The 15,578-nt window shown below is 44.7% G+C and overlaps 1 protein-coding gene across 2 annotated transcripts in view; it reads right to left on the bottom strand.

Annotated features, from left to right (window-relative positions):
* The window catches only part of HDLBP (high density lipoprotein binding protein), a 94,854-nt gene that overhangs the window by 18,627 nt on the left and 60,649 nt on the right, over positions 1-15,578 (bottom strand). For both annotated transcript variants that reach the window (XM_073625773.1, XM_073625774.1), the window contains exons 15-17: positions 13,510-13,596; positions 12,904-13,035; positions 4,934-5,152 (exon numbers count right to left, since the gene is read on the bottom strand). In XM_073625773.1, coding sequence (XP_073481874.1) covers positions 4,934-5,152; positions 12,904-13,035; positions 13,510-13,596 — 438 coding nt within the window. The remainder of the gene's footprint in view (positions 1-4,933; positions 5,153-12,903; positions 13,036-13,509; positions 13,597-15,578) is intronic.

Below are 15,578 nucleotides of genomic sequence, written 5' to 3'. Positions count from 1 at the left end.
ACAGACTGGCATTGGTGGTGACCAGTGTCCAATACAAGGGGAGAAAGGATGTGCCCGGCCAAAATCCCGGAGGGTGAAGCCACCAGACCAGAGACCCCCGGTTTTCTGGCTCAGCCGAATCTGATAGCCCTGAGACCTCGGGCACTTTACACCAGGATCTCACTGGAAGGGAGCTTGTTTGGAACTGCGCAAAAGAAACAGTCTCGTAATTAGATACCATCAGGCCCAAAACCCACATGCAGGACCACAGGGAGGCCCACCTGCGAGAAGACAGTAGTTGAAACGCAGCATGCAACTTCTGGAGTTTGGCCAGAGATGAAACCAGAGTCAGGCCCAGATCAGACTTCAGGTAGTATAGAAGCCAACTAAAAACTGAGGTCTGTATAGCTCGCAGAAGATCGTCCAAGCAGCCCAGCACCGCAATCCCAAGCTAATGTAACCACGCCAGAACTGGGGCCAGCACCTTTGTGAGTATGGGGTGGAGGCGAGACCAAAAGTCAACACCGTGAGCTGAAAATGCTCTTTTCCCACAGTAAAATGGAGGAAGTGTTGGTCACATATTGGAGTAATTAACATCTGTGATGTCGACAGAAGCCCGGAAGTCCCCATGATGAAGGGACGCCACCCACCGTGCGGTTGGACTCCATTCTAACCTTCTGTACCCACTAAAACCAGGAAAAGCACACCCTAAAGCAACAGGGCTTGCACAGCCCCAAGGAGAACTGCCAACATTCCGGTGACAGACGCCAATTGGAAGGAAAAAAAACCAAAAAAACTTCTCGGGGTTCAAGGCCGGAACATTAGGACATAGGTGAGGGCACACCTTCATGCTGAAGGGGCCTTGTCCATGTCTAGGGAGCCCTGCTCTCGGCTCGCCAGACCAGGTCCACTGCGTGCTGAGAAGGACCACATCCGCTACGAGGCCCCCCCGGCCCTCCCCATTGCAGACTATGGAAGAGATGTAAACTTCCCTCTTGTGAGACTCGTATAACAATGTCATCCAGGGTAGCCCCAGACAGACATTGCCTTGAAATGGTAAACCAGTCAGAGTTTTTTTTTTTTTTTTTTTTTTTTTTTTTTAAGCCCAGTCCGCAGACCAACACATGTCTAAGCACCATTGCAGAAACAGAGAGCTTAGTGACCAAGGGAACTGCCTCCAAGAGGCATTGCATACATAATGCAGCCCCCAGACCAACTGGTCCACCAACTCAGCGAAAGCAGAGGGAATCTGCTCCCCCTCCAGGTAAGTCAGCCGGAGACTCCTCTACCAGAATCATTGTCGCCTTGCGCAACCTAGAGACAGGGGGATCCACTACTGGTGCAACAGTCCACTCTGTAAAAAGGGACCCCACAACGAAGCAGCTTTGGAACCATAAAGGGACGCTTTGGACACTCCCAGTCTATATGAACAAATAATCCAAAATAGGAGGGAGAAGGGAACACTTTTGCCGTGCGAGACAGCTTATGGGTGCCACGGGGACCGGCATCTCTGCCACAGCTGCATCATCCATCCAAGTTTCACACACAGATGTAATAAGGGAGACAATCAGCACCTTCTTGTGCGCCACTGCAGTCATGGAGGAACAACCTCACTAACTGACAGGGCAGGGAGTGTGGCCACCAACCCCGCAAGGTGGGCCACATGCACGACAGAAGAGCCAGACATAGGATCAGTCAAGACCGATGACGCAGGGGAGGGCAGGGGGTGCCATTTACTAGCCTATATGCCCAAGCGCCACCTGTGAAAAAAAACAGGGGGCCGCCGACTGAGACCTCCGCCGCCTTAGGCCCCGCACAGGGGTGTCACCGCGGTCCCACGCGGAGGACGTCGACCGAGGCCCCGCACAGGGGGCGCTGACCAAGGCTTCTCACAAGGGGCACCGGCCGATACCCCGCACATTGGGCATCACTGGACCCCTCACAGGGGGCGCCTACGGAAACCCCGCACAGGGGGCATCCACCAAGGCCCCTCACAGGGGGTGCCTACGGAGGGCACACTAAACAAAGCCCCCAAAAATGGGTCGCCCTCAGAGCCCCCACAGCAACGTCCCCCTGGAAGAAGGCATCCGGCGTGGCCGTGAGTGCACAGGTCCATGGGGGGACCAGACCAGGCTAGAGCCGAGGAAGGAGGGTGGATGCCAGCAATGGAAAGTGGCGGCATCGCTGCCCCCCTACACGTCTCCCGGTCAGTAGGCTGCAAAAGCAGGAGTGGAGGGCCGCGGATCTGCGGATGCCTGGTCACCCACCCAACCATTCAGCAAGTGCCAAGGTGTACCCCCCATGGTGACAACTCTGAAGGGGGGTGGACAGTGTCCAAAGCACCTAAGCCAGAGGCCTGGGCCTCAGCCAGGCAAGGGGGGGATGTGGAGAACCCCAGAGGGACCAACCACCCCAGGGAGTACCTGCACCCCACACCACTCCAGGGAAGAAGAAGAGGGGGGCCCCTTAACTACCGCTCCAGCGAGTGCGCGGGTAACACTCCCAGACAGATCCTCCTCGCGACCGAAGTGGGGGGGCTGTTGGCCATGAGGACTGCTGCGACTCAGGCCGAGACTCAGTCGTAAGGCCAGCCCCCATCCAGTGGGGCTATGTCGCAGCTGACCTAACGCATAGCTGTGGTCTCCACGCGCTCGCTGGCCAGACTGGGGAGACCACTGGAACTTAGTCTCCAGCCCGTTGCCCAGTCCGGCAGTTGATTATAGATCACAGAAAAAAATCCAAGAGAAAAAAAGTAGTTTAAAAAGCAAAAACAAAAAATTGCCAGGACCAGCAGGAAACTAGGTCCTTACTCCTGACTAGGCAGAAAAAAAACTGAAGGCCTATAGCAGAGAGGGGTGTATATCACCTAGGACTGCCAATAGGCGTAGCCAAGTCTTTTTTTCTCCCTTGTGTCCTACTCCTGTAAGGGGCGATATAACCCTATGGTTCTGAATAATAGAGCGCTGTGTCTGTCAATGAACGAATGAGAAATCTCTCAAGCTATTAACTGGTACAGGAAGTAGGTAAAAGATGAATTAAGAATCTCTGTAGGTGGAACGGCTTTTGAGATGAGCTGGGAAATACATATATATGACACAGCTGGCTAATACTAATTGTTAATCACTTGTGTTGGCATAATTCACAATCAGTCACCTGCGTAAGTAACAGATGTACTGTACAGATAATGAACGCAGCCTACACATGTGTGTGGCTTACAAGTCCTTTCTTGCTGTTTAATTTTTTTTTTTTTTTCCAATGTTTTTTTATTTCAATTTTTCACATTTTCCATAGCAAAACATAAGTACAAAATATGTAAACCGTTTCATAGTAAAATTTGTAACTTGGCACTGAAGGTGATTATAAACTATCCATCTATGATATGGTACTGACATATCAACCTCCAAGCTGTGATTAATATGGTTATTGCTACATTTGTGTTATTCTATTGGGGCCTGTATCGAAGTTAACATTATGTTTCTAGATTTCAGCAAGATGACCCAGTTTATTTCGTCAGCCCAATTAGAAGTATTGAAGAAGAAAGTTGTACCCAAGGAGAGGTTGTTAAGAAGAAAGAAAGAGAAAGTTAGAAGTTTAGAAAGTGACCCCCATCCCCCGCCCACCGGTCCCCCTATAACAGTGCAGCCCCAGAGCCTCCCGTTAAGTATTGAATCCAGGGGCTCCATATCTTTTCAAACTGTTGCATTTTATCATTTAGAGTTGCTGTCATTCGTTCGTTGAGCATGATCCAGGAGAGTATGTTTGAGCTGGCCAAACGGAACCACCGCCAATTTCCAAGATTTTGCTATTGTGATTTATGCTGCTATAAATATAAACCTTATAAGACGCCTTTGGGACTTTGAAGCTGACTTGACCTCGGCACCCAGTAATGCCTGTCCCGGGATTTAATCAAGTTTACCTGGGTGAGGGTATACACAAAGTTGTACACCCTGATCCAGTAGCACCTCACCTTTGGACACTGCCACCATATGTGGTACATCGTCCCCAGTTGTCCACCATCCACGAAAACATCGAGGGGATGCTTCTGGTATGAAGGTCGCCAATCTTGCCGGGACCATATACCATCTCATGAGGATTTTGAAATTTGCTTCTATTAATGAAGTATTTATGATAGATTTCGTGGCCCCCTGGGCTATTTTGTGCCACTCGTCCAGCTCAATACTCTCCTGGAGGTCTGCCTCCCATCTCTTTTCAGTACAATTCGATAGGATTGTGTATATTTCTGAGATATGTCCTCTGATCTTATCATACTGTACACACAAGTGTTCCATCGGGGTCATCGTAACTATGTCTGAATTTCTTGATATAGTAGATAGGAAATGTGCTATCTGTGTGTATCTAAAGACTTAAGAGGTCGGCAGCTGATGTTTATCTTCTAATGCTTTTTGCGTTAAGATACCCCTATGGTCACATATATCTGCTATTCTCAGTAGCCCCTTGTTCGTCCACCATTCAAATGTTCTGGGGGTGAATTTCACATTTCCCAGTAGTGGGGCTAATGGAGTGTTTAGCTTAGGAGATAACCAAAGGATGGAGGAAATTGAGTATGACTTACAGGGTTCGGCCTCTATCTGCATCCAAATTGGAGGTCGTGAGCTGTGGAATCTAGTAATATGTGCCAGCTGTGCAGCATAATAGTACTTTAGCAGGTCTGGGAAACCTAGTCCACCTTTTCTCTTGGGAGCGTATACTGTACGTATGTTCACCCTAGGTCTCTTATTCCCCCAAATGAATGACAAGAGTTTAGTTTGAAATTATTTTAGGTCTAGTTTGACTAATGCCACTGGTAGCGTTCTGAAGAGCTGTTTAAATTTTTAATCTCAGTGGACCACTAATTACAAATGCTAAAACAAGCATACAATAACTATCCACAAAAGTTAGAGAAATAAATACCTATTACTAGTGCTTATTCATTTCCTGAGACCCCACATCTTACCTTCTCCTCTGCCAGCTGCAGCAGCTGTTTCTTGGCTCTCTCTACATCCTGAGCTGGTCCTCGGATGGTGACTGCATCACTGCCAGAGCCCTCACTTGGGAAGTGAATATGTACACCTCCGCACTCTTCCATGATAGATCTTATGAAGCGTCCCTTGGCTCCAATTAGCGAGTTGTGCAATTTTGATGGAATGCTGACCTCCATTTCTGTGATGTTTGCCTAGAGTTATGAACAAAAAGCAAAATTAAAATAAATCTTCACTCTACTTCAGTGTTGGTGTTAAAGAGGTTTATACCTTTCCTATAAATAAAAATACTGTGGCTAGCTTCAAAATCCATCAACTATTTGAGGCATGCTAGTGACATGGCAGCTGTGAAAATAGAGAAGCTAGCTATAGCTTGTAGAACTGGAAACCATCTAAGTACTATTTACACCTCTTACTCCCTTCACCCCCACCACCCTAGAATCAGACAGCAGAAAAAAAAAAAAAAGACTAAGAGATCAAGTTTGCCCCATTTTTTTTTAAACTTATTTGTCAGTTTAGATCTGTATTTGTCCCAAGCACATTTGAATTCACTTACTGTTGACGACTCACTACCTCTGCTGGAAGTCTATTCCAAGCATTAATTACCCTTTCAGTAAAAATACTTTCTAAGATTAGTTTTAAACTTTTCTTCTGCTAGTTTGAAGTCATGTCCCCATGGCCTTGATCTTGGCTTTATATTGAAAATACTGCCCTCCTGAACCTTATTCACCCCCTTGATGTATTTAACCACTTCAGCCCCGGAAGGTTTTACCCCCTTCCTGACCAGAACATGTTTTACAATTTGGCACTGCGTCGCTTTACCTGGTAATTGTGAAGTCATGCGATGCTGTACCCAAACAAAACTTTTGTCCTTTTTTTTTCAAAAAACAAAATTTCTTCATCGGTTTAGGCCAATATACATTCTTCTACTTTTTTTTTTTTTAACCAAAAATAACACGCAATAAGCACATATTGATTGGTTTGCACAAAAGTTATAGTGTTCACAAACTATGGGAACAATTTATGGGATTTTTTTTTTACACTAGTAATGGCGGTGATCTGCGATTTTTAGGGGTATTGCGACGGACAGATCAGACACTTAACACATTTTTGGGACCATTGACATTTATACAGCGTTCAGTGCTATAAAAACGCACCGATTACTGTGTAAATGACACTGGTAGGGAAGGGGTTAACACTAGGGGTGATCAAGGGGTTAAATGTGTATTCTAACTGTATGGGGATAGGACTGAGTAGGAGAGGAAACATTTCTCTGTTCCTGCTTACTAAGAACAAACGACACATCACCTCTGACAGCACAGAAAATCACTGTGCTGGTGCTCGTGATTGTGTGTGGCTGGCTGGCCATGTGCATCGGGTCCCTCATCATGCAGCAGGCGCGCCCCCTGGCGGCTCTTAAAAAAGGAACCCCGTATATGTATGGGGTTTCGCGCAGTGGTGCCATTGTGCTCTGCAGTATATGTACACAAGCCGGTCGGAAAACGGTTAAAGGTTTCAATTGGGTCTCCCATTTCACTTCTTTCCTCCAGACTGTACATTTTAGGTTCCTGAAGTCGCTCCAGATAAACATATCCAGAGACGGAATAAAACCGATCTTAGTTTTTTTTTGTAAGTAAGGTCTCCAGAACTGGACAGTTTTCTAAATGAGGTCTCACCAAATATCCATATAGGGTAAATCAGAACCTCATTCCTCCTGCTGGTGATCGCTCTAGTGATGCATCCTAGAATTATATTTGCTTTTTCTACTGCCTGGCCACACTGTTTTCTCATTTTGCAATCTGAAATAAGTACCCTCAAATCTTTCTTCTGTAGCGCTGGCAAACACTGTACACTCACAATATTATAATGTCAAGGAATTTGTTCCCTAGGTGCAACATTTTACATTTCAAAACATTAAACTGCAGTTTTCACTGCTTTGCTTAATCTTCCAGCAATGTCAAATCATGTTCCATATTGCAGACACATCTAGGGATATCAACCCTATTATACATTTTTGTGTTGTCGGCAAAAAGCCATACCTTGCCCAACAAATCTTTAACTAGATCACTTACATATAGATTAAATAGAACAGGAAGCAGTATAGAGCCTTGTGGTACGCCTCTAGTGTCTGGTCTTTGTTCTAAATGAACCCCATTTACAACCACACTCTGGTACCTGTTCTTTAGCCAAATGCATATTCACTGAACAACCTAAGGGTTAAGCCCTAGCTTAGACAACTTTTATATCAGATTATGCAAAACTGTATAAAACGCTTTGCTGAAATCAAGATATGACATGTCCACAGCACCACTCTGGTATAAAACATTAGTGATCTAGTTAAAAAAAAAAAAAAAAAAAATTATTAGATTAGTCTGACATATGTCCTCCGTAAAGCCATGCTGCTTTGGGTCAGAAGAGATTGATTAAAAAGATATGTTAATGGTCCAACAACTATAACTCTAAGTTCTCTTACAACTCTGGGATGAATACCATCAGGACCCATTGCTTTATTAAGCTTCAACCAAGCCAGTTTCTCTGCCTCCATAAATTCTGAAAATGAACCATCATTACAAGAACCAATATGATCAACCAATTTGTTATTGTTGGTGCAATTTATTTCTGAGAAAACCGAACAGAAATCCCATCGCTATGTACATAAAAATAGGATTTTTATAACAGCTAACCTGTAAAATCCTTTTCTTTGAAGTACATCACGGAACACAGAGCCATAGTAATTACTACGTGGGTTATAGGCCACCTTCAGGTGATGGACACTGGCACACCCTAAGACAGGAAGTCCACTCCCCATATAACCCCTCCCACTGCTAGGAGTACCTCAGTTTTTGTAGCAAAGCAATACATGTGTATACCAGAAAGAGGGGAGGGACATCTGTCCCGTGACGTACTTCAAAGAAAAGGAAGTTACAGGAAAGCGGTTATAAAAATCCTATTTTCTTAATCGTAATCAAGGGACACAGAGCCATGGTAATTATGTGGGATGTCCCAGAGCAATGCCAACGGAGGGGAGGGAGAAAACAAAAGTAGGGCACCATGAGATCAGGACTTCTACTGCTGCCTGCAGCACACTGCGCCCAAAGGTGATATCCTCATGACTTTTTACATCCACCTGATAGAATCTGGTAAATGTATGGACTGAAGACCAAGTTGCGGCCTTGCAGATTTGAGCCATGGAAGCTTGGTGATGCACTGCCCATGAAGCACTAACAGCCCTGGTGGAGTGTGCTTTGATCTGAAAAGGTGGAATCTTCCTCTTTAAACCATAAGCTTGAACAATCACTTCTCAAATCCATTTAGAAATAGTAGATTTCGATGCTGCCTGTCCTCTTTTAGGACCTTCAGGCAACACAAACAAAACATCCGTTTTTCAAATCTGAGCAGTCACCTTCAAGTAGACTAACTGCTCTCAGCACATCAAGAGAACGTAGTGACTTTTCTTGCGTAGAACAGGGTTCTGGAAAAAAACGAAGGTAGAACAATATCCTGGTTTAGATTAAAACCTGACACTACCTTTGGTAGAAAGTTAGGATGAGGACGCAATACTACCTTATCCTTGTGAATCATTAAATATGGCGCTTTAGAAGAAAGAGCAGCCACCTCCGATACTCTTCTTGCAGAAGATATGGTACCAGAAAAAACTAGTTTCCTTGTCAAAAGGAACAAGGAAATGTCGTATTGGCTCAAAAAGTTGTTTCTGTAATGCCGACAGAATAAATTCAAGTCCCAAGGGTTCAGGGGTGACCTAACCGGAGGATTAAGCCACATTACCCCTAAATAATGCTACAAACCAAAGAATGCGAAGTGGTCGTTGAAATAATACCGATAAGGCCGAGCCCTCGCCTTTGATAGTACTCAAGGCGAGCTTCATTTCTAACCCCATCTGCAGAAAGTCAAAGGATTCTACCTATGACATACTTCCTGGGGTGCCAACCCCTGGATTCACACCAGGAGACATATGCCTTCCAGACTTTATAATATATATGATTCTGGAGGTCGGCTTCCTTGCAATAACCAAGGTAGATACCACTGAACCTGACAGCTCACGCTTCTTCAGAATGTGGGTCTCAATAGCCAAATGGTTAAATTTGGCGTTTGTAAGGTAGGATGGAATACCGGACCTTGCGAGAGAAGGTCTGGACGTGGTGGTAGGGTCCATGTGTCCCCTACCGCCATCCTTATGATCTCTGTATACCAAAGATCTCCTGGGCCACAAGAATCACTGACTTCACTTGCTGCTTGATCCTGCGAAGAAGTTGTGGAAGCAGCAGAATAGGAGGGAATGCATAAATCAGTTAGAAAGGATTCCACGGGAACATCAAGGCATCTGTTCTGCATGCTAGCAGATCCTTTGTTCTTGACACAAAATTGTCAAACTTTTTGTTGAACCTGGACACAAAACAGATCTACATCTGGAATCCCCCATCTTTGACATATTGTCAGGAAGATATCGGGGTGAAGGGACCATTCTCCCGGGAACAACTGCTGGCGACAAGTAGTCCGCCTGCCAATTTTCTATTCCGGAATGAAGACTGCCCATAGGCAAGGTACATTGTTTTCTGCCCAAGTTAGGATATGATTCACCTCTCTGGGCCGCACGACTTCTCGTGCCCCCTTGGTGATTGATATATGCTGCTGCTGTGGCATTGTCGGATTGGATCCTGACAGGACAATTTCATAACCTGAACGTCCAGGCCCTCAAGGCCAAGCACGCTGCCCGAATCTCTAGAATGTTGATGGGCAAGGTCATTTCTGATCTGGACCATTTCCCTTGCACAGTCGCTTCTTCCAGGACTGCTCCCCAACCCGAAAAGACTGGCATCTGTTACCACCTTCCAGGTAACTGGTAGGAAGGATTTTCCCTTGTGAAGATTCTTGGTTATCAACCATCAACTGAAGCTCTGGCGCACCTTTGGAGACAAACACATTGGGAAATCTAGAGCTTGGACCTTCTTGTTCCAAGCCAATAGGATACTGTTTTGCAGCCGTCTCAAATGAAACTGAGCATAGGGAACGGCCTTGAATAAAGCCACCATCTTTCCCAACAACCTCATGCAAAGTCGAATAGAAGGATTCTTCTTTGCCTTGACCACCTGAATCAGTTCCCTTATGGCACGAATACCCTCTTCTGGGCTCTATCTATGATCAGACCCAAGTATTCCAATCTCCTTGATTGTTTTAAGGAAAATTTCTCTAGGTTGAGAATCCAACCTAGGTATTCCAGGTAGTTGACTGTGGTGACCATACTTTGGTCTAAGCGGGCTACCGACTGGTCTATCAAGAGCAGATAGTCTATGTAAGCTAAAATGGTTATACCTTGGGCCCTTAATCTGGCTAGAGGAGGGGCCAGGACCTTTGTAAATAATCGAGGTGCAGTAGCTAGACCGAAAGGCAGAGCTACAAACTGAAAATGAAGATTTTCTACCTCGAAACGTAGATATTTCTGGTGAACGGGAAAAATAGGCACATGGGAGGTATGCATCCTTGATGTCGATTGACGCCAGAAGTTCTCCACCTTGGATGGAGACTACAGATCGGATTGACTCCATGCAAAAAGAGCGGATATTCAAAAACCAGTTTAGATCTTTGAGATCTAGAATGGGTCTGACATCTCCATTTGGTTTTGGTACCGTGGAAAGGTTTGAATAAAACCTTCATCCCTGCTCTTCCATGGGGACCACCAATATTACTACCGATATTACTTTTTGAGACAGTTTGTACCCTAGAGTTATTGAGGAAGCCACCCATCTGTCTCGACACTCTTCCTGCCAGACCCTTGAGAAATGCAGAAGTCTTCCCCCCACTCAAGCGAGCGAGGGCGCCCCTTCATAAGGAGGCTTTAGAATTTTGTTTTATAAGGGTTTCCTTCCGCCGGACTTCTTTTGTCCCTGGGGTTGACCCTGAGGTTTACCTCTTGAACTTGACGGTGGAGGCCGTCGTGACTGCCTGGAGGCCGATGCCCCTGGCACTGGAGAAGAAGCTCATTTAAATTAAATACGCTTACTCCTTTTCCTAACTGGCAAAAGGGTACTTTTTCCCATTAGAAATTCTTTGGATGTATTTATCCAGATCATCCCCAAACAGCCGTTCACCGTGAAAAGAAAAACTAGCCAGAAGCTTTTTGCATGGCGCTACGGCTGACCAATTTTTCAGCCATAGTTTTCTACGCATATGCACCAGCCCAAGCGTAAGGCCCGGAGGCCTGGAGAGTAGTATCTCTCATAGAGTCTATTGCAAAACAGAACGCCACTGGTAGCTCGGCAAAAATCCTGGGCCTGTGATCAGGAATAACCTTGAGCACCTGTTTAAACTGGTCTCTCAAGGATTAACATACACCAATTGCTGCCAGTGCAGGCTGAGTTACTGAACCTGCCAGAGAAAATGTGTTGGAAACAGTTGCAACACTTGATGGCCCTGATGGCTCACTCTGACCAGCCACTTCAGATCTCTCAGGGGAGGATGCCATTGTAGAGATGAGTTTAGGCTTTAGTCCCTCTTGAGCCCTTTTTTTGGGTGTTTCTACCTCCCTTTCTAACCATAGCCCGATGCAGAAATGCAGAGGTACTACAAGAAATTGCATCCACTGCTTGAGCAAATAGTCCAGCAACTGCCGCTGCTATTAATGCTCAGCCTTATGCTCTTAGTAAATGTGCCAAGGTAATGCCTGTGACACCAAACCTCTTACATGCCCTTTTTGCTCTCGTGTCCCTCCGACAGCTGCAGCCAGCAAAATGGAGCTTTTTAAAAAAAAAAAAAAAAAAAAACTCTCGCGCTGGATGTTGCCGCACTCCGCGCCCACCATAATATCGCACCCCCCTCCTTTTCAAAAGAGCTTTCTCCCACACGGGCGCGGGCCTCCGATCCAACTGAATTGGCATGTATGTGGGGGGACGGCGAGGAGGAGCTGGTGACAAACCGCCGTGTAGAGGTGGTGGAGAACGGAGTGGCATCGCCGATCATTCTGGCTTCCCACTATCCAGGGAGAGCTTTGTCCAGGTGGGGGGTGTTTTTGGATAACCCCCCCCCCCCCCATTTTACCGGAGGCCTGGGCTGCTAGCCATAGGGAAGTCTGCAGCATTTGCTGACACAGAGTGTTCTAAAGGAAAGCATGACAAGGTACGTGCTCTATACAGCCCCCAGTGGTAACATTTAGGCATGACAACATTTACTTTTTAAATTCATAAGAAACTTTAAAATTCCTTAGAAATCTCCACTTACCTTTCTCGTCGCAGGGATTCTGTGGTAAAACCAACAGACCTAATCTTCACCCCTCATTGTGGCCTCCGTTAAAAAACCTTAAGGAACCGGGGCCTCTTTTTAAACGGGGGATGCACAATCCAGGACCCGTAAAACACCCTGCCAGAAAAACTTTATGGCTTAAAAAACCAAAGCACTGGATCCCAGGGTCCAGCACTCTAAAAAGAGAAGCGTTACGGGCTAAACCTAGTTTCTTCCACCACGAGGCCCGGGTACCATTCAATTCGGCCTGAAGAGACACTTTGAATGGATCCGGCTGCATAACTAGCCCCAGTGGAGCTCAGCACAGCACATCTTCACTCGTGACCAACACCTAAGACACTGGTGAAAAAACTGAGGTACTCCCAGTAATGGGAGGGGGTTATATAGGGAGTGGACTTCCTGTCTTAGGGTGTGCCAGTGTCCATCACCTGAAGGTGGCCTATAACCCACATAGTAATTACTATGGCTCTGTGTCCCGTGATAAACGATTAAGAAAAATGTTTGGTCTCCTTAATAGATTAATAGGATTTAACAATTTCCTCTTTTCTGTACTTTGGTAACATAATGAATTTGGCCTCCTTTTGCCCATTTTACTTCTTACTCTCTTCCCACCAATCCTCCATTTTACTTCTTATTCTTTCCCCTAGTCTTCCCATTTTACTACAACATGGAAGTCTTTCAAATGAATTACCAGTTCCTTCTGGATAGCCAGGATTCTATCACGTGCAGCCTCGCAGTTGGTTTTCTTCCCGGTGATGACAATCATTTCTGAGTTACTGTTTTCAGCCGGGAGGTCAATCTTAGTGTTACATTCTTCACGAATCTGAACAAGGTGGATGGAAAGGCAATCGCCACAAGAATGAGAAAATATTATAACATTTAAGCCACAAGGTGAAACAGCTTTTTTAAAACCCAAGTGTAGACAAAATAGAAAACAAATCAGCGCTAACGGATACGACTTTCTATTAACGTGTTGTGTCCCTTGTGCTACAGACTTCTGGTTTCCTTAAAATTTTCATCCATTGTTTAAATATTTTAATATTTTGGGGCAGCAGGGGCTAATAGAACTGAGGGAGCCGTCATTTGCACTCAAGAGTGCCTGACTTTGGCCAGCCTTTCCACCCAGCTCCTTCATTCATAGTAACTGTACTACAGCTTCTATGAATGAAACAGGATCACAACGCATTAATACCAAGTCATGTCCCGTGTGCAGATTAGTATTTTTTCTTTTTGATTTTTTGAGACCACTTAGGCTTTAAAAAAAAAAAAAAAAACACAGAAAAAAAAAAATGCATACCTTTTTGATGTTGGCACCACCCTTTCCAATAATGTTCTTGTGAAACTGCTTAAAGATCGGCACAGAGATGGTGTAACTGTTCTCTACCTGCAAGGAGAAGTAGGTTATCCAATCCATATACATAATACTCCATTGATACCACCTTAAACAAAAACTAAGCTTTTTCTAGATTTGCAAAAAAAATTTACAGATTACATTACTGTATCAAATCATTTCACATCCCTTATATCTTTAATGCTTTGTTCAGTGCCCTGCATGCAGTTTTATATATTATATAAATACTGTTCTTTCTGCCTGAAAACTTGAGAATGTCCATGGTAACCAAAAGCGTCCCTTTAAATCAAAAGCAGTTTTAGACCAGCTAGAAAACAGCGATAGTAAATTAGAATCACTTGCAGAATTGAGCGACAGTGATTAGTGGGGAAATTCATCAAACACTGAAAGTAACGACAGCGACAATTCTGCAACTGAGCAAATTTCAGTGTTTTTGATTTGATTACATTGAATAAATTGTATTATTATATTATTTATAGTTATTATCATTTCTGATTTTGGGTTTCAAACTTTGTCATACCCGGGATGTCTACGAGACTCGTTTGGACAGATTTAAGTGAGTTATTACTAAAAATCACAGGCCAATATAAAATGCCAAATTTCCATGAGAAACAATGTACCGCTTTGAGACGCAAAAATCTGACATAATCATACCGCCAGGGAGGTTAAGATAGTATTGACAGCCACAGCGGTTTGCAGAGGGCAGTGTGAACTGCCTGCGGGAGAGATGAAATGCGGGAACCTGTGCTGTAATCGCGCTGGTTCCCGCATCGCACATATGTGAACCTAGGCTCATAGTTCATTGACACTTCCTCCAGCTCAACTGACAGCCTGTACTGAGGTATGGGCAGCGAACTGGTGGAAGACTCTGTAGGAGCCTGGATCCACAGGTTACGGGTGCAATGCTTTGGTTTTATTTTTTTGGCATTTTATTTTTGTGGTCATACAGTAAAAAAAAAAAAAAGTCAAATCTCAACTATCTCAATAACGGTCAAATCCCCCCCATGCTAATCCTACTGCAACTACCCTGAAAAGGTCTATACTTACGCATTTAGGGCGTTCCAGTCCATTCACAGAGCTCTCCAGCGGCCGGTTTCAACGAAGAAGAGATCGCCGACCAAGGCTGCAGAGCCTATGCGATGACGCCATCCATAAGCTAACTATGGGGCATCAGTTGTCGGCTGTCTCTCCTTTACACTGAAGCTGTTGCTGGGAGCTGATCATGGGACCAGAGCACCCTCAGAATAAGTTAGGTATAGACATCTTTCCTTTACAGGGTAGTTAGAATAGGCTTAGAATGGCAGTGGGAGCAGGTTTAGGTATACTTAGGATTTGCCTGGACTCCTAATTTAACTTGGCCTTGGTTCAGGAATAAGTAACCGATACTAGCAGAGAAGAAACTCAAACATAGCCAGATCTCACCACAAAATTGTGGAAATGCTTGTGCATAAAGACATGCTGCATTAAAGGCCAAGTTCACCTTTCATTAAAAATAAAAGCACACCCTTTCACAGGCAAAAATCTGAATTTATTTATTTTTTTTAAAACGGGAGCCTGCAAAGTACTGCACCTGTGATCAGATCATAGGTGCAAGGTCAGGCTCCTGCACACAAACTAACAAAGCATGGCACTATGTGTAACAAATTAAGCTAAAAATTCAGTTATGCATACAATATTCATATACATCTAAAGTGCAAGTATAAAATCCATATATAAAAACTTGTGTAACAAATGTCTATACACACACAATACACTAAGTGAAACAAAAGTCTATACAAAGACGGATACAGGTCAACATGTATGCGGACATCTTGGATTCTAGCATTTTTGCATATTGTGATTACACACAGCTGTGAATGCTTCATACTTTGAGTGCAGTTTTAACTAATAAAAGCTTTTATTTTGAGGTTCTACACTATGGGAAGTGTCTCGTTTTACATCTCTATATGGAATATCGATCCCTCTGAGTTAGGGGAATGTTTTGGGCTTGGATTTTTTTTGGAGTGAGGAGGCCG

The sequence above is a fragment of the Aquarana catesbeiana genome, linkage group LG04 (genome assembly GCF_042186555.1).
Source record: "Aquarana catesbeiana isolate 2022-GZ linkage group LG04, ASM4218655v1, whole genome shotgun sequence".
NCBI classification, from domain to species: Eukaryota; Metazoa; Chordata; class Amphibia; order Anura; family Ranidae; genus Aquarana; species Aquarana catesbeiana.
The sequence above is the reverse complement of the archived record's forward strand: the minus strand, read 5'-3'. Positions and strand labels throughout refer to the sequence as shown.